General features: G+C 34.2%; 1 protein-coding gene across 4 annotated transcripts in view; it reads left to right on the top strand.

Moving 5' to 3' along the window:
• The window catches only part of NXPH1 (neurexophilin 1), a 135,769-nt gene that overhangs the window by 100,765 nt on the left and 14,337 nt on the right, over positions 1–20,667 (top strand). Inside the window, exon 1 of one of the 4 annotated variants that reach the window (XM_090142157.1) lies at positions 13,375–13,461. The exons of the other annotated variants lie outside the window; for them this stretch is intronic. Coding sequence (XP_089998283.1) covers positions 13,423–13,461 — 39 coding nt within the window. The 5' untranslated portion in view covers positions 13,375–13,422. Of the gene's footprint in view, positions 1–13,374; positions 13,462–20,667 lie in introns of those variants that run through there. 4 annotated transcript variants of the gene reach the window in all.

Genomic DNA, 20,667 nt, shown 5'->3' with positions numbered 1-20,667 from the left:
AGAACAAATTATTTTTCCAAGTAAATAGATTTTAAATCCAATGTTTGAAAATGTCTTTTATCTTCAGCAGAGTGATGGATTAATTCTTTAAGGGAAAATGGCAGTAATTAGGTATAATACCTGAGAGAACTCAATAAATATTTACTAAATTAAGATTATTTATTATTTGAATTCTAAGAGTGTCTAGAAGCCTCTCGTAAGTGCAGAGCGCCATTGGTTAGGAACTGTATAAGAACAGCTGCTATCCTAACCAGCATACAGCCCAAAATAAATGCCAGGGAAGACAGGAACAAAATGAATTGCCTGAGGGCATGGGGTTAGCTGCAGATCTAGGTCTATGATCTCTAAAGCCACCCTGGGAGCATTACCTACGGGAGCTGCTACTTACTCTTCCCTTCTCATCCCTAATCCTTTGACTTCCAACCATTCCTCAGTGCAGCAATGTATCTCTGATCCATTATCAAGGCCTTAGTGACTATTATCATTGTCCATTTGCTCTGCTGCTCTTAAATTGACCCTGTATAAATGTTGGGCAAATTGTGAGTCAGATGAGAGTTCGTTTTTTGCTGACATTTTCCAGATGATACACTGCAGAACTTCTATTAGAACAGTTAATTACTGTGATCTGTGCTTTTTTTGGTGGCTGATAGTCTTTATCTCCTTAGCTGAAAATGACACAGCCAGCAAGTTTACACATCCAAGAGTGAGGCAAATCCATGTGGACACAGACATTCCAGGTAGTCTCCTCTGCATGCTGCTTTTGATTTATGCTCCAAATTCAAAAGAAATTTCAAATATGGCTGTTCCAGACAGCTGAACTAATTAAGTGGTTTTGAGAAGAAATAAATGGGTGAAGGACTGCATGGGGAGCTCAAGTGAGCCTATCTAGGAGAGAACAGTACTCTGCATGGAATTACTTCATCTTGTGTAAATGTTGCTTAAGAGGCAGAGAAACAGACCTGGGGGAGATGATTTCTAGGGACGGTGATTCTGTCATACATAACATGTATCTTCTGCAGTTTTGACATTTTCCTCTTAGTTTATATATCAATGTGAAATTTATTTGTACTTGATTTATTGTTATGTCAATTGTTCTACTCTTTCGCAAAGGCTTCAATTCTGAGATCATTTTGTTCAGCAGTCCCTTGATTCAACAAAGGTCTGCAGACACCCAAGCTGAGCTGTGCTAATAGGGGATTCTCCTAGGAGCATCTATTGACAAATATGTTCTGTAATCTAAACAGCAATTGAAACATCCTGTTTCGTAGAAAAGTTTTCCTTCCCTTCCTGCCTTTGGGAATAGCTCTATGGAGGTTACTTACTTAAAGCTATGCACCAACAGATTTATGCAACTTTACCTTCAATTATTGCTTTTCTGTGCCTCTTTTTCACAGTGAGTGAAAGGGCTGAGTATCAGTAGTGCTAATCCCAAGGTTTGAGAATTTTGTATATATTACAGTGTAGGCACTGTCTCTGAAAGAAACCAAATAATAGTACAAAGATTCCTAGAGGCTGAAATAATGGAAAGTGAATTCTGTGATGAATGTTCCTTACAGCTGGGCTGTTGGAGAAGTCTGGCTAGAAAGGCATTCAGCATAAATTTCTAGGGCGTACTCCAGTTTCATCTTATCGCTGTGTTACCTTTAGCTGTAATATATTCCTCTCTAGAGTTTGATCTTGTTATCTAGGGAAGAACTTTTGTGATTTCATAAGAGTGATGCATTGCCAGATGTATATTCAGACTTTTGATAACAGTTTAATATATTTTATATATAAATATTTGTCTGTGTACATACACGCACATATATATATGTACACAGAGATATATATATATACATATAGGCTTCAGTGTGTTTCTACCAGACTGTCCATCCAGACTACCTCAGACTGTTTCTAGCAGCTAAATTTTATAGTGGCGAGTCAAAATTAACACAGATCACTTGTGCCAAAAACTGATAGGAACACATTTACAATAGGTTTATAACTGAAACATTTTCCAGGAGCTTATATAATGAGTTTTTTTCCTAGCTGAAATAGCAACATAAGATGGCATTGAATGAATTTCCAGTATTAATTTCTCCTTTTTGTTTTCTTTGTCAGGAAGGACAGTATTATTACTACTTTTCATCTGTTCATTGTTAGATCTAAATACTTTTAAGTATCCTCTGTTCTTCACACAAAAGAACTTATAACTCTAAGAGGACCAAGTCTTTAACTGAATCCTTAGATCTGTGCAGAGACCTAATTAAGCTGCTATGCATCTCCATAGGAATATAAGTAGTCTATCACAGTAGCAAGACCAGGACCCAAATTAGGATAAAAAAACTTTTGAACAGAGAAAAATCATAAGGAATAGGCTGGAAAGTCCTACAAGCTTATAGTTATTTTTGATGATTTTCAAAATATCCCTGCTTTGGATGATAGTCACAGCCTAGGTAGCTTTAGTCAGCCGAAGTGTACCTGCAGGATAGAGTTCAGGCTTTGGAGTTTTCCTGGTAGTCATACCAAGAATGATTCAAATTAGTTGCATAGAGACTTCTTTTTTGTCATCTTAGGGTATCCGATAGCTTGAATAACTTTACATGTCTAAAATGGTATGAGAGGCCTATATTTAAATGCATTATGTGTCTTCTTGACACTTTTTCAGCATCTCAAATATATTTGACAACTTTGATATATCCATACACCTAGTTACAGTTCTGAGCCTGACTTTGTAAATGCAAACCCTGCATATGCAAACACTATGAAAGTTATCTCAAGAAGAGGACAATAGCCTCTTGAAATTACATCTATCTTTTGTTTAGAGAATATTTCTTTCTAATGATTTTAAATAAAATGATCAGGCTTTTATCTTTTTAAGGTATGATTAGGGTGGGATTCTCAGAGATGTGTAGGGGCTCATTTTCTTTTGCTTTTTGGAGACAGATCTTCATGCCCTGGTGCATAGATATTTTGGATATTTTTAAAAATTAAGGGAAGCCAGAATCTACTTCTTTAGATGCCTCAGTAGTTTGACAAAATTTGTCATTCATTCCCAACTATTTAAGACAAGAAAGATTACTTTCTCAAAAGTGCCGTGAAATGAATTTTTTTGAAGATTTTGGGATCTTTGCAAAGTACAGGAGGAACATCAGAATGCTAGGGTGTCATTGCAATCAGAACTATATAGTTATCCATATGACCTTATCACAGTACTATATATATCAGATTTGGAAATAAAGAGTTGTGCCCTGACAGACTACTGGATAGTGCTAAATATTAAAAAATTAATCTGCTGGAATACGTTCCAATCCAGAATTTTGAAACGCATAATAAATAATTCAGAATTCAGGACCTTCAACATTTGTTGCTTTCTCTTTCTTGAGACTCATGCATGCACTTCCCTTGTGTAACAGCTTTGAAACCCTAAGCTAAATCTCACTGTTCAAAGCCCAAAACACTTCAGAGTGAAAACCCATCTGAAGCTATTAAGGGATGTGAAACCAATTATATATGAGTTTTCCATCATTTTAGTGAAAGTCTAATAAGAAGTAAGTAGTATTTTCTACATGGAACATGGGAATGATCTGTTTTGTTTCACTCCAGAATCCTCTCTGGAAGCCAAAGCTATAAATTACAGCATGTGCTCAGGGGAGTCTAAGCAGCATTCCTTAAACTTGCTAAAGCAATCCAAGAAGTCCAGGACATTTAAATAACTCTAATGGCCTGCAAAAATGGCTGAGCTCAGAGTAGAACAGTATACTCTGCCATTCTTTTGTCATGAGAAGAGTTTTGCAAAAAGTTTGGTCTGGAAAGAAAGTTACATTGGAATTTCAGCTGATATTTTGGTGATGAGCTAAACCAAGTTTAATGTTTGGATCCTTACCAAAGTAGGTGAGCCTCTGCAAGGTGCTATGTCCCTGTGCTCTCTTCCATGTAGTAAGATGTCTGCTGTGCCATTTTCTTAGATGCATAGCACACAGGCTCACCTGGCTCACTCCATGACTAGTGTGAGAGCAGAGGTGAACTGTGTTTCTACTCTTCTTTGTTGTGTGCTTATTCATTCCAAAGACTAGCACTAAGCAAGGAACAATTCTCAGTCTTCCTAAATAGAGGCTGTTATGAGTAGCTTTCAGACCAATGGTATTTTTTCTTGGGACTATTTTCTTGACATCAGGTGCAATATTGCTTCTGAAAGAATATAATGGTTGCACAATATGGCTATTTCATTTGGTTTGCATATGTGTACATGAGTATACACTGCTATGCTACTATATTCATAGTATATATAACTAATATATATAACATAGTATATATAATTTGTTATATATAAGCAAAATATATTTTGTTTCCATATTCCTGGGGAAGTCATAGTTTCAGGTGATGAGTACAATATTGGTATGAAGAAAGAATAAAAAAAAACTAAGAAGCAGTCATAATTTAAATGTGAAATATATAGGTAGAACTCAAAAATTAAACACTGTCAAACAAGTTTTTGCTCTTCATAGTTCACCTACAATTGTCCTTACTCATAATTAGAGCTACTATCCAAGGACAATATCTGACAGTATAGTGAAGATGCATAGTGTTGACACCAAAGTAATGGAAAGTAGTGTCATGGATATACATGTAAGGATACAATCAGCTACAGAATCAGTTTTGTCCTTTTTTAAATTCAGCTGTTCAGTGCTGCCAGGTACTGTGAAAGCTGGGGAGTTTTTCCTAAAATTCATAATAAACTAGTAATACAGTGATGGAATTATTTCTTTTGGTTTTGCAACAATACATTTGAATAATTTATATCTATTTTTTATACATTTGAACTATACCTATGACTTTCTGTGCTTTGAGTAAAGGGAGAGTTTTACTCTTCAAATCATATAAAAACAAAACATAAATTCCTGGATGAACATAGCTTTTGTTTAAAACATTAAACCCCTTCCAGCTCAGCATTATCACTGTATTCTGTCAGTTTGAACAAGTACCCTGTAAGTCACATATTCCCATTTTTGCCTTATCTGGGAACAGCTTGTTTAAACAATTTCTTTGTTCTACAGAGTTGATTTTCTCTTGAAACTTTGTTCAGAAACTGTTCTGCAGGTTGTAGTTGATTTTTGTCAGGACAAAAATACCCCATTTTTAGATGTATATTTAAAAAAAGATGTATTTATTAAAATGTTTAATTTAAGAGAAGAAATTTAAATGAGCAATTCCTGATTTAAGGACTGAAATATTAGAAAAAATCTTATTGGTGCACAATTAGTCCCATAGCAATTTTTTTTCTTTCTCTTGACTACAATTAAGGAACTTGATGTGATTCTATAAGTAGGTCTATGCAATCAGCATTTGTTTTTAGAAAGGATGAGAAAGAGATGAAATTTATTCTGTTGTTCCAGAAGGCATCTCTATTCTTTATTCAGGTGTAATATTCAGTTGTAATTTTCATAGCACAGCAGCCAGGCATTATGGAAGGCAGAAATTAGAAAATAAATAAAATAACCAGCATAGAGTTATTTCAGTGATGACAATATATTCAGGAAAGATTTGTAAAGATCACTATATAGCCTTAAATAAATCATATCATCTTCAGCAATTTTTTCTTGGTTAAAAAACTATTCATGATCTCTGTAAGGAGAGCACCTCTTGAAGAATATTATAATGAATGAAGAAAATACTGAAATGCTACATGAAAGCCTTGATTTCTACATGTGAGTCTTCTCCAGTATCAATGACATACTTATCCTTCCTTCCGCTCTGAGATACCAGTTTTGTTTCTTTCTTCCTCTTAAACCTTGTTTATTAACAAGGAATAAGAATTACAAATTGTCTATATCTATATAGACAATAATTTCTAAATGTATAAGTATCTGTACCAAGATAAAAAATTCTCCAAAAAGCAAATCAGGTACCTCATTTAATGATTTTGAAATAACAATATGATTTGACAAACCAAAATTTGTAACAAAAGAACTCAATCTAACTGGATCTAAACTGCCTAGAGCAATAATTATTAGATAAAAAAGACAGGCATGAAATGGTCACTGAAAGAAAAAGAGAAGACAAAAATTATTCAGGTAGGTAACCTTAATTAAATCAAAATAATATAAATAATAAAGACAAAGTACAGATGCATCATTCATATGAATTTTAAAACTACCCATCAGCAAAATTTTAATGTAATGTAGTTTAATATCAAGTAAAGTCTGACAATAATTCAGAAACATACTTCAAGCAAGGTATGACTCCAAGGGCAAGCCATAAATAACAAACATAACAAAGGAAGCTCTATCACAATGAATAACACAACTTACTACTGAGTTTATACTCAGCTTCACTATTGAAATTACACTCATGTAACTATCAATTTCAGTGTAGGCCAAAAGTTATAAAACTTGAATATCACTCTGATGAATAAAGCTCAGATTCTCATTTCTTTTTTTTTCATCACCTGGACATTAAAGATCTTTAGCAGTGCTTGTCATATTTTTCTGCCTCCTTATTGGTCAGCAGCTTACATGCTTATTTGATGGCTATTTAAGAACAATTTTCCAAAAGATTTGTGTCTGGAACATATTCCCTAATTCTGACTGTATGCTTAGACACTGAATTTGCTTGAGACTCATTTTTTATTTTAATTTTTAATTTTTAATCCTAGGTTATTCATAAACATCCTATACATCACCAGATTTTTTTACACATAGTTTTCCGTTTTTTAATCTCAATATCACTGCAGAATCTCATAAGGATTTCCCATGCCACAGCCTACTTTTCAATAGTATAAGACACAATTGTACAACCCTAATAATTTTATTAGGCAGTTCTTTCTCTACAGTACAAAGATTATGTTGGAAAAATGCTATCACACAGTTCTTAAAATCTATTTATGCACACTAATCAAATTGCAGTTTTTCTTTGTCATTGAAGCATTAAAAATATCTGATACATAAGGATGAGATATATGAAATGTTATTTATGTCTGGAAACACTTTCATTCTCCTATTGTTTGTTGCCTGTAAGGGGAAAATCTATATAAGTGTCTAAAGCTAGAATTCTATGAATCATAATGCACAGAGAAAGCAGTCACTTTACATTTTGTCTTTCTTTTTTAAAAATTAGAAATATGTCTGCTTTCTTTAATTCCTTTAGCATTTCCACAGGCCTCCATATAAAAGGTGAAATCATAAATGAGGTCTCCAATATTATAGGTTTTTTTGTTTGTTTGTTTAGCACTGCAGCAGCAGCACTGTTGACACCTGGTGCTTGTTATTCCTAAGAGTTCTGATTACCTCTTGAATCTCTTCAAAAATTTGGCTCAGCTGTCTGGAAAATAGCCATTTGTTATTAGCTTTTTCATTCTCCTTATGGTGCTTGTCTAAGTACTCCTATAATATTTCTGTAGTTGTATTACTTGAAATAAAATTATTTCCATTTTTATTATTTATCAGATATATTTTATTATTTATATTCTTTCCTTCATGCATTGATACTCTTATAAAACTCTTGTACACCCTCTGTATCCCTTGGCTCAATCGTCAGAAGCAAAATCTCTATAAAATATAATGGTAATGGTTCAGACTTGCCTGAGAAAAAATGTACAATTTGCCGATGACGTCCATCATACCATACTAAATATCTCCCCCAAAATAACCATGAAAAGCCCCTAATCTTGTATTTGAATTTCCCAGAATATAATATATGTTGTATATAGAGTATAATCTGTTCATGTTAATGAAGTTTCAATATCATGAAACATCTCTTTTTTTACCTCTACACTTAGCATGCTAAGACTGTGGGTATTACAAGACATTGTATGGTTCTTCAAAATATTCTGAGCACTGATCAGATATTAATCTTTAGTGAGAGGAAATATATTGGTGAAATCACTTCTGAGCTATCTCTTTTTAATGTTGTTTACATATTTGTCCACTAATGACTTTTAATGGCTTTTGATAGTATATTTAACTGTTCCCATTTCACGTTGTGTAGTCCTTCTTCCACTGTGAATATATAAATTTCTGTGTATCCTATCTCTGAGAAGACTACCAATTATGCACAGCTCTGCTTCAGTAGCTCCATAAAAAAATTCAGAAATTTTGGGCCTAAATGTTAAATGTTCCATATTTCTAATTCCTAGTCTTTTCTGTCTTTTTCCTCATCTTTTCATATTTGATGGCAATTATTCATATTATCTGCATTTTTTCTGAAGTTTTTCAGTTGTGTCCCTAAAATTATGCTTTACTATAGATCAAAGAAGCCATTACTAAATTTCTGTTTCCCGTAAACATCCTTTTAAGCTATAGATAAAATCATTCCTAATCTTCTCTAAAATATTGAACCCATTTAGTATTTAGCTATGAACAGAATTGAACTGCTAGGCCTACACAAGGCTCTTCTGTCAACTGATTGTGATGTACCAATGTTCTTCTTGAAACATTGCCACTAGAGATGGTGTGTTTGGCATCGCTTAGGATGTTGCCAAACATACAAAGAAGTATCACAATACTTTTCACCGAAATATCTCTTTCCTTAAAAATTCTGGGAAAGGTATTGTCATAGGATTTGATTTGGTTTCCTCCCAACCAAATGGTTTTGGGTACGTGGTGTGATGTAAGATTCTGACAAAACTTTTTGTACATAAAATTTATATTTTCATTTAACCTTTAGAAAACCTCCTCAGTTTTTACCCAATTCACTTAAAGTGTCCTGTTGGGTTTGTACTGGCTGTTCATCTAAGAGATTTGCTACCTTTCACTTACATCAAGATGTGAGTAACCTAAAGCCTTTATCAGTGATGATTTATGTTACTTCTAGATCAGTGTGGATGCTTTTAAAAAATATGGGTCACAAAAACTGCAAATTGCATGACTGAGGTTTCACATAAATAACTTGCGCAATTTCTCGAAGTCATCACATCTTTTTGTTTCCTCTTCATCCTCTATTTCTATTGCAGCAAATCTCAGAATAAAATTCTCAAAGGTAATGGGCATTTGTTTTAAGTTAAGGCAGTATCAGGCAATTTGACATTTTATACCTCTTTTACTTTTCTAAATGAGCACTGGTAATGCATATATTTTGTGTACTGGAACAGGTCATGTCCCTTTCTGTCACAGTCCACCTTGTTTTGTGATTATGCACCCTTGAATGCATAATGGAGATATGGCCACTTGTGCATAAAGAAACATAGCTTAAATGAAGTGTAAAGATTTGTGCTTTATTGGACGGTGCTTTTTGAACTTTTTTTCACGAGCGAATTATTCAAAAGATCTTCGTAAATGGTGCATAACTTTAAATTTGATCCCTAGAATGCAAGTCATATAATTGATTCTCCTCCTTAACTTCAGCCATTATATGATCATAGCACTGCTTTTCATATTTTGAGTATTTTTCTAATATTGATATTGTTATGCAAATAACATAAAGCAGTGTCTAATATCTTAATCTGTTACCCTTATTTCTTCTGCTTATTTAAATTACCCTTCATGCTCTCTTGCAAGGTCATTTCTCTTGCTGAATCAGAACACAATTTCAGATGAAGATATCTGCTTGAATTTGGAGACAGACTGAAATTGATAATGATATAAGACACATTGAAAGTGATAGGAAAGTGATCAAAATCCACAGAGAAAGAAAAAAGCTTAGCTTTTTCCGTCAGAAAAAGCTAAGGAGAAATTCTGGAAGAGTATGGGTATTTTTTTTTTTGTTTTTTTTTTTTTTGTTTTTTTTTTTTTTTGTTTTTTTGTTTTTTGCTTTTTCTGCTCAACATTTTAAGATGGATCTGTTCAGTTTGGGTTGCTTTCCTATGCTATGTGGAGATAGACAAAAAGTTTGTTGAAAATACTTAGGTGAAAATGAAAATCTTACACTACTGTGAAAACTGAGCTTCTACTGTGTTTGTTACACACAATTATTATTATTTTTTAATATATGCTGCACGGACTGAAAGTCTTCTCTTTTATAATATGTGTAGCTGCTTGTAAGTCCCTAGCAGGTACTGTGTATAAGAAACAGTTTCCCAGTAGTCTGCATTACTCACTAATGCATTTTTCATGTCTGTATTCTAAAAGTCACAAAGACATGAAACTTTCTTAAGATAACAATTTATGATTAAATGGAGACTGGGTTGTCAGCATATAATCAAAGGAGAGGACATTACTGTGTTTGTAGAGTGAGATTATGCTAACAGCATGGAGCTGCCTCATTCCCCTACAAGCACAATGAGACATTCTGCAGCTCCACAGTTTCAAGTCTGAAATGCTTTTTGTAGTGGTATCCATGTTGTCTTCAAACTGTTTCTGTGCTAGAATAGTGTCTGGCTCTACCTACCACTTGACTTGCCTCCCATAGAAGTGCTATGGGATTAATGAACTACTGAATCTCTAGAAATCCTTAAATTCTCATAACTAAACTATTTTCTGATACCTCTGACTAAAATGACAGAATTCAGTTTCAGAATTCACGAACATAACTGATATAAACTTCCAGATCGCATTCTTAGTATTTTCTTTTAACAAAGTGCAGTGGAAGGAAAATTTATTCTATGAATTTGAGTAGTCTTAATCTTAACTGAGCAATACAAAGTCTAACTTTTTGTATCTTTGTTGGTATGTAAATGTACATATAAAAGCTGCTTACATGCAAATAGTGTGTTCTGTACCATATATGAATATTTGTTAGGTATACTTATGTTTACATTTTCCTCATAGGCAGAAAAAAACTTTCTCTTTGAACACTATGTATCTCTGGTTAGAAAAGTGCTAGCTTTTCTCCAGGTGATAAACAATTATCAGGTGAACTGTGTTAATGAGTTGTACTTCTGTTTAAAGTAATTTTTGAATGTACAATCCACAGCAATAATGTATCAGGGATAGGAATAAGGTGACAAGAAAATAGTGTTGAACTTCCTTGTCTTGTTTAGAAAAAGAAATTATGCTGAAACCAGGGCTTTTCCCTCTTACCCATAGTTCTTTTCAAAGATTTTTTTCAGAATAGAGAGTGAACTGACCCTTCAATTGTGTGTTTTCTTGCAAAAAGGAGAGAGGAATTTGAGATTATATTGCATGACTTTCTATAATTACTTGCTAGAAAATAATAGAAAAAGGGAAGTGCAAACAGGTTTTCAGGAGCTAACAATGTATAATGAGAAGGAAAAGCCTTATCTTCTGATTATTTATATTTTCAGCACGAAAGAGCCATAAGTCATAAACTAGGACCTCATGGGGAGGCTATGATTCAAATCAAAGATAAGAGACAACACATGGATCCAGACAGTCAAGTACAACGAAACGATGAAGCAACATTGGTTAGCATGAGAGAAAGTGTCTCAGTGCATTATTAGCTTAAAAATTCTCTCATGTTTTTTGTAAGCATCACAGCAAGAGAGTTTTAATGAGGGATTTGAAGGAAGATAATGAGGTTGTGAGGCAGATGCTTGGAAAAAAATCACAGAGGAGATTGTTTAAAAATATCTGACAAATGGGTAATGGAAGCCAACATTCTGGTCTAACTGGAGAAAAATCTCACTGGAGATGATAGGTAGGATAAAAATAAAAGGGAATTTGAAGATGAAGCCAAACAACGTATATCTGATTATTTTGAAAATCATAGGTAGAAGTTGGTCAAACAAGCTGACAATTTTGTTCTATTTGATTCTGTGTGAGAGTGTCAGGGTTCACCAGAGGAATAGATGTTAAAATAATAGAGATTTGAGGTGGTTTATGGCTGGATAATACCTTCAGCTTTGTAGGTGAATAGGAACAGGTATTCTTTAAAGACACTATGCAGAAACATCTACAAAAATGCTGAACCAAATTAGAAATTATTTAGCATCATTTACAGAATTGACTTGTTTATAAAGGATATTATGTGAACCCTATTTCTAGAGGCATTTGATATAGTTTTATAATACATAAAAGGGAAACACTAATTGGCACTGAAAGGAAGTTGTGTCAGAGGTACAGTGTCCGTCCTTTCTAGTGTGTGAATCTAAATTCTTTGTTTGAATGAAGACAATGAAAGAATTTAAAAAATTTCACGTGTGAATAAAAATGCATTCACTTATGTACAAAAATACAGTGGGAGCAATGGTAGCAGTGACAGAAAGTCAATTCTGCACATTTTTGATAAATACTTATTCTATCCCAATATTTTTTTAATCAGCTTTAGCTGATTAGTTTCAATTCTTAATGGTCTTCACCATCAAAAATTTGCTTGCAAGATACATTATATCTAAATGCTTGTAAAAAAAAAGGTTGGTTTTTGAAAAATCGGGGAATCAAGGCTATTTCTACATCCCACGGTTGAGGCCAGGAGAGAATAGTATATTTGGGAAAAAACTAGTGCACAAAACAGACTTCATTTTTTAAGTTTTACAGAAGAAGGTGGCAAATATGTGCTCCTTTTGTGAAGCCTAAAACTACAGAAAGTGTCAACATGGGAGAAGACATGCTGAAATGTTTTGTGAAATCATTTTAAAGTACTTTACATCAGAAGTTCATAAAGGTAGCAGGAGTGAGAAGCTAGTATAATTAATGGTCAGAACTTCCAGACATTAAATTAATGGTTTGCCTGAACATTCACAGGAGTGGGAGACAGATGCTGAGAATTGATGTAAATTTCCTAGGAAAGGTAGAAGAAATACTGAGGGAAATCAAGGCCATACCTGAGCACGTGATCAGAATATTAGAATCTCTAAAGTTTAGCAAAGCTCAAGGGCCATCATGAGTCTGTTCTAAAGATCCTGAGCAAGTGTAGTAAAAATATTATAAAAGAGGGAAGATGTTAGAGGACTTAAAAGACGTGACTAGAAACTGGGAAGCAAGAAATTACTGATATTTCTATAATACTGATTAGTGTTCTTCTGCTCTTCAGGATAGTGAGATCCAAACATTCAGTTTCAGGAAGGTATTATTTGATCATGATTAAAACACAAAAGTAAAAGGAAGAAGTTTAATTATAATTTCAAGTACTCGTCTTGTTACCTCAGCTGGATTAAAAGTTAACTAGTGAAGGGAGAAAAGGAAAACAAATGTAATTTATTCTAAACAAGCATTGGCTATAGCACAATCTGAAAGAGATAGTAGTAAACATCTATTTCAATGTATGTACCTCACCTTTTTAGTCTGTGTTTCCTTTAACTATGTTCAAAGTCCTTAAAGGAGCTGCAAAGACTCTGCACTCATCACATCCATAGTACAAATGGTGCTGATTTGGAATAAGTACAACTCAGTGTCAACTACAGCAACCACTGAAATGTTGAGCTTTTTTGGATAAGGGAAGATGATTAACTTCAGGTGATGAAAGAACACCGGAGTTAGCAGGTAATGGCAAATATAAATGAAGGCAAATGACTTCAGCCATTTTGTGAGTATCAGTACAATGGTAATTTTTACTTATTGGAGCAATACAGTGAAGAAGTATAGGTGAGTAAAATGATAAGAAGTGGTAATGATTTGTAGCTGTGAAGAACGTGGCATTAAAGCAGAGGTAAGCAAAATAATTCACACTTGCCTGGAATAACTCAGAAACTTGGTTTAGTGGACTGGCTAGTAAATACCAGGTAGAAAAGTGTTAGAGAAATAAAAATAACTTGTAAAAATGACTGATTCCCTATAGTCACATGCAAATTAGCATTAATCAGATGGAAGATCAAGATGAAGAAACACTATGCATATTGCTCATTTTTCTGCATAGGGTGTAATAGCAGTAAACAAAGAAAGCAACTTCAATATATAGGTTTAGGAATTGTATATAAATTATGTTAGCATGCTATAAAAAACCTGTAAATCTGAGGTGCAAATATCTCCATTGTTTTTGTCATTATAAATCTTGTATTAATAACTTGTTTCATGGAAGACTTCAGAATAAGCATGCATGGATAATAATTTTGCAAAGGATACATATCTTTTTTATTGTAGATACACTATTTATTTCTAAAATGAAAATAAAAATGATCACCCAGTACTGCAACCAATCAGAAAAACTCAGTGACCAACCAAATACCATTAGTTCCATACTTAATTTGTCATTGTTCTACTATATTTAAATATAAAACTTATTAAAATCTAAAAACTGTAGAATGCCTGTGAGTACATCTCCTGAGCTTTCCTTGTGCAGTAGAAATGTCAAGGTTGTATTGTCTGCCTCTGTTTTTCTAGTGCAAAACCTCCCCTCAAGTTGTTAACAGTGGTGATTAATGACTAATGCAAAAGTCTATCAAAGTTAATGGAAAGATTTCATTGTCTTTTTGATCAGTTCATCTGTCCTCTGGCATTTTGGACTTGTGGCTTTTCCATCAGTAAGAACTAATTTCAGTTGTTTCCTCTTTACAGAACAAGGGAGATTTACTTTTAATCAGACTTTCAATCAGACTAAGGGAGGATTTGTTTCTCGGAATGCACAGACCCAACTTTCAGAGTAAAAGAAAATTTTGAGAAGTCTGAGGGAGGCGAAGGAAAGAGGGGAAGCTAAATGCCTCAGAGAAAGTGAGAGAGAGAGCAAGGTGAAAGATCTTGTGTTATTGCCTATTTCATACCTTCGGAATTGGAAGAAATAAACTAGAATGATATAGATCTTCCCAGGGAGGACTGATCGTATCAAAATACCTAAAAGTTACAGTCAGTGGAAACCACTGGAGAGAATACTTCATACTCTTTCTTAATGATGAACAACAAGCTGGAAATATGGGTCTGGGGTGGTGGTGAGAGTACAAAAAATCTTCCCAGAGAAAAACATGGTAAAAGTGCTACATTGCCCTTAATATTTCTGACACAAAAATTTCTTCTGCTGCTAAATAGTTGCAGTAGCATCCTAGATGCATATGCAGATACTTTTTCAATCCCACAGTAACTTCAAATGCTAATTGATCACTGATGATGTATATGCATCCTGCAAATCTTCCAAGTTATGTGTGCAAAATCTGATAACAAAAAGAGATTTCCCCATTCAGTACTGTGCAGTCAATAAAAATGTAGCTGCGGCAAACTAAGGTGCACTCTCTTCTCCCAAATGTACAATAACCATTAAATTATAAGCTAAGATACAATTCCAGAAATAATTTTGCACATAACAGTTGAAGCACAGAGAACATAGTTAACGTGCAGATGTGAATTTGTGCTTTCATGCCCACCAGACAGGAAAATCTGGTCTTGACTTAAACTAAGAACTTTTCAAATGGGATCCTCTGATGGATATACATATGAAAAGCAAAAATGTGTTTGTGTGGTCAGTTTTTTATCCAGATGAACCTTATTTCTTCCTGTCAGATTAATTGAGGCATATACTAATTTTCTTGCTATCATTCCTTGTATGTTCCTTTGAATGTAAATATTGTCATGGTTTCCTGTTTTTACAGACATATTCTATTTCTTGCTGTTCAAGACATGGCACGTCTTAATGATTTGATATAAGTGTTATCATGCAAAAGACTAAAGAGTATAACACTTTCATAACAATATTACCTTTCTAGTTCTTTCTTTTGTACAGTGTGTGAGAACTGTAGGTTATTATTAAATTTCATAGTGTCTTGTTATAGGACAACATTTAAATACTAATTCTAATCTTTGAATTGAAGATACTTTCAGGAATTGTGCCTTGAACAGCAACCTATTGCAGCTAACTCATGTTAATTTAGGGTGTAGGAAGTTTATTGCAGTGGAAGTTGAGATTATTCCATAACAACAACTTGCAATCTTGCTTTGTCCTTGTGATACACTTCTGTTGTTGCTTATGCATGGTATGCCCTTGCCATACCTTGGATTTACTATACATCAAGGACAGGCATGTAAGGCTCTGTGGAGAAGCTGACATACAGTATCTGAATCCTTTATGATTACTTTAAGTGTCAGTGAGAACACTAGACACACAGCTGGGAGCGTGCATTACATGGAGGCCTCACTGCCTTGCAATTTAGATACATTACCCCAATACATGTCAAAGTATCTTCAGCTGATACTTTGTTCTTTGCAAATGGCAGGGCTAGCTGACTTTGCTACTCTGATACCAGCTTCCTTCAAATTTTCCAGAAAAGATTATTGTTGAGAGTTAAAGAGGATATTTTTAGAGGTGGTTGCAGGTAATTGTCTGTCTGAAGTAGACTTCAGAATGGAGCAAGCTAGAAGTTTCTTCACAAACTTCTTTATCAAGGCTAAGAGTATGCACAGAAATTGTCTTGGTGAGTTTGAGTTAGTTTTTCTTTAGCATATTTGTTTTGCTCAGAAGGAATGTCTTTATCACAAATAAATGAATGAGGAAAACTTAAAGGTGCAGGAGCAGATGATTGAAGTATGCCTGTCTTCACTTACAAAGTCAGCTATTTTCTGTTATTCCAGCATAAACCTACTTAAATGTTGGCCATAAACCTTGGCTGCATTTTAATATTGGCTGGGTTCTTGTGATCTTTCTCTACTGATGCTTAAAAAGGGCATTGACTCTTCCCTTTATTAGATTTCTGTCTGCAGTTATAAAATTAATCTCCCAGTCTCATGCTGCAATGAGCTGTGCCAGTGGAAGAGAGATCAGTTTCATTTTTTTTTGCCTTAAAACTTCTTCCAAAGTTACAAGGAGTTTAGAACATTACTTTCTCTTTTCAATTTTAACAAAGCCTTTGTCTTTTTTTTTCCCCTGCATTTCTATTTTATCCATGTCATTTTGGTTCTTTTGTTTTATACTTCACATTTTTCCCCCACTCTTTTTTCTTCCCTTCAAGCCTAGTTTATAGTCTTTGACAGGATTCTTTCTACGCTATCTGCCAAAACATCTGTTTCTTTTCTGAATAAAAAGCTTCAGTATCCAGAAAGTGTCACATGGGTCCTCACCAACTATAAACCTTCCTTTCTCTATATGACTTTGTCAATGATGAACCAGCATTGTGCATCTTAGTACCCTTGTCTGCTTGTCTCATTTTTTATTATGCCCAAGACAGGTATTTTATTAGGAAAAAAAAAAAAAAAAGTCATTGCACTATTTGGATTTCAAAGTACATATTTCCTTTCAAACTATGCTATTAGTTATTTGTACTTTCTATTTTTAACCTTGCAATTATTTCCTGAATTTCTGATCAGAGCAGATATTTATTAGCTTAAAATTGATTCCAGTTACAAATACTCTTCTATTTGTGCTTTCTTGCTAGGACCACATTTGAATTAATATCCTCACTGAATATGCTACATAACTGGCCGTGATTATTCTTGGATTGATTTTTGTTGATGATACAATTTTTCAGTCAAAGTGGCATTTAGGGTAGTTTTGGATTCTCTTGAGCAAGTTGTGTCACTTTCAGTACTTTCATTTTGCCATTTATATTTTTAATGATAGTAATAACTCTTATGTAGTAGACAGACTTGATTCTGTTGTAAAATACTTTGATGTCTTCAAGGAAAAGTGCTGTATTTGAGCATATTATTTGTATATTATGTTCCCACAGTATTACAAACTCTATGTCACTAAGGTTTTTTCAAGCTACATTTTATAAATGGTCAACAGAAGAAATGAATTTAAATGCTTCCTTTAAATACTGAAAGAATTTTGTATTGCTTTTTATGTTGCAAGGTAAAGGAAGAAAGTAATTTTCATATGTGTTTGTCTGGTATAATTTTCTGTTGGTATGTTGTTGATATCTTTGTCTTTTGAGTATATTGAGGAGTAAGACAAAGAGGATTTGCTGGTGAATGGTTTTATGTTCCTCCAGACATCTAAGCCTTAGTGTGTTAAATCATATAAGAGCGATGTACAGATATTTTCCCCCTGGAATACCTGTAGGTGTTTCACTCTTTCAGTCCCCTGAAGTTTTCACTGATTTTTGCAGAAAATGAAGAAAATTTTTTTATTATTTTTATTATTTTTTTTTAATAAATCTCTCAGTAAATCTCTCAGAAATTTCCTCATTTATTTATTTATTTATTTACAGATTTTACATTTCCATTGTAAGATCTGTTACTTAGTTACTTAGGAGTTTCTGACATCAAACTTGTATGGGGAGAGGGAATACACATTCTCCTTCATTGTTCCCTTTCTCTGCTGGACACAATGGGAGTTTGTCCAGGTGGCAGAGATTTGATAAATACTGGGAAGCCATGTAAAGAGAATTGCTAAGGAAATTGAATCCAGCTTCTTTCCATCACACAATTCCCCCTAGAACAGGTGGCCTGGCATGCTGGCCACAAGTTCTGTTGACAGTCCATCCAATACCTCAGTTCCCTTGTTTAGGGGGTTTGTTTGTGAAAGTTGGCAAGCTGCCTTCCTGGAGGAACTGCTGCAACAATAGGAGGGCTGGGAATGGTTCAAAAGTTCTAAGTCTTTTCATGGCTCTTTAAGTGGTTTTTTTTTGGTTCTCTGAAGGGCCTGACAGAGATTGATTTGTGATTCTATGTATAAAAGTTTGAAAAATACTAGTTGATGAAATATTTTCAATAAAGCAGAAACCACACAATTTTCTCAGTCAGCTTTTGGTTTTAAGTACTCACGTGTGTCTCTTGCCAAGATTTTAGGGCAAAAATTAAGGATTTTTTTCTTTTCTAGGCTTTAATTGTCAAAATTATTAATTTTAAAGTAGTTTGTATTACGTATGCAGGCATGTCACAGTATTACCAAGACATCAGGAAAGGGAAAATATTCTCACTTCTGACAAAAATTAATTACCTATTTTAGTAAGTTGATACTCAGTGGACTATTCAGTAAACACATGGAACTGATTAAGGCTTCGGTCATGTATGTGTAGTACTAGAATAACTCCACTGAAGAATAGTCCGCTCATAGTATAACTTGCTCTTATTTGCACACCGGTAAACCATGCTCTCTATTTGTCCCTTGATATGTACACCAAGTATCTGGTAGCCCATCAAACTGGGAAGTATGTTTTAATATGTCCCTTTGTGTGAACTACTAGCATCTCCTGTGGTCCTTGCCAATTTCAACTGGCCAGAACTCAGTTTAAAGAGAAAATGATTCATTCCAGTGAAAACATACAATTACTGTAATACTGTATTCGCCTTGTAAAATATGCAGTGGATAACAGCGTAGGAAATGAGGGCTCTGTCAATGCAGCACAAAAAATACAGTGCAAAACACATTCTCCTAGTTTAAGCTTTGCAAGAAGGCTTACCTGCTTTTCAACTGAAATATCTGTTCAGGTGCTGAGTGCAAGGTAGGCTTCCTTGCTTTTCTTTTCTCAGTTAGTAATTGTTAGTCTAAAATATAATTGAATGTAAATTTGAAAATAACCAAGAAAAAAGATTAGATTTGGTAATAAGAAACTTAGAATAAGCTAATCATATTCAGAGTAAAGCCTCAAAGAAATGCTCTTATACTATAGCTTGAAATTTGAGGAGAGGAAAAACTTTTGTTCATCTCTTTGCTATGTATGATCCTTTCTTATAATGAAATTCACTGCAAAGTGAATCTCAGTTTGTTTGGAATTGTATTACCATCTGGGGGAAGATTTTGACACAAGCCAAAACTAACAGATTTCCACCTGGCTCCTCAAGAATTCCAATTGCCAGGAACTGGGCATTTCTTTGAAGCAGCCTGACTGTTTAGTTGCATGAGTCTGCAAGATCTTCTTGGCTGCAAGATCATCTTGGCTGGAGCTACTTTTTGATTAATATATAATCACTAAGAGCCCAGCATATTTTCTTAATATTTCTAGTTAGACAGTTTCATCTATACTTCATCTGAAAAACTGTGGCCAAAGCTGTAATTAGCATTGGCAAGTCTGAGCATATTCTTGATGATGTTGTTGGTTAAAACCAATGTTGAAAAGAGGGGTTCAAGCTGCATGCCTCAGAGGCTCTACAGCTACTTCAGAGACCCTCCGTAGGGGTTAACAATCAAGTTACCAGTTCAAATCCAGCAAAGGTCAAGAGTGATTAACACTCTTTTGTTCTATTGGTTACTGTGAAACAGATGTGAAATGAAGTTATGATCAAAATCCAATTCCTAGTAGATATTTTACATCATAAACACTAAACTCCTAATGATCCCTTGCTGGCAATCTGATTAGAATGAGCAGTTAATTGAACAGACGCAGAGACTGCTATGCATCCCTTACTGCTCTTCCCTGTAACGAAAATTATGCTCATTTTTGGACTGAAGGACATGACAGAAAATTGCTTTTCCTGCCTGAATCCTTCATATTCAGTAGATATATTTAAAATTTTTTTAACCTCAGTGATATCAAATTATATTTTTGAACACAGGTACTATTAAAAATTGTTTTAAGTTATTTGATTGTAACTAAAAATGAAGCATTTGGTAATTTTAAATGTATGGTCAGATCCTCAGCTGGATTAATCAGGCATGGACCTACTGAAAAATCAGTTAAGCGGTAGTCAGTGATGTTGGCAAAGGATCTGCTTCTGCGTTACTCAAAGTACATGACAGTGCTTGAAAAGGCATGGGTAATTTTAGACAAAAGTATGCCATAGCTGAATTATTTGCATACACGTGTGTGTTTTCTCTTTAGAACCTCACAGTCACTGCCCTTCTCCTACTTCCTGGGCACCAAACGCATTTAGGGGCTAAGAATGAAGGGATTAGGTCTTTGATTTGGATTTTAGGCTTCAGACATTTGGTTATATTTACTACCATGATACAGATACTGTAAATTACAAAGCCTGATCTTCTCATACTATCCTGCAACTACTGCATGACTGAATATCTTTTTTTTTTTTTGTAAAAATAATATCTTTTAGACCA

The sequence above is a fragment of the Phasianus colchicus genome, chromosome 6 (genome assembly GCF_987193195.1).
Source record: "Phasianus colchicus chromosome 6, bPhaCol1.hap1.1, whole genome shotgun sequence".
Classification (NCBI taxonomy): domain Eukaryota; kingdom Metazoa; phylum Chordata; class Aves; order Galliformes; family Phasianidae; genus Phasianus; species Phasianus colchicus.
The sequence above is the reverse complement of the archived record's forward strand: the minus strand, read 5'-3'. Positions and strand labels throughout refer to the sequence as shown.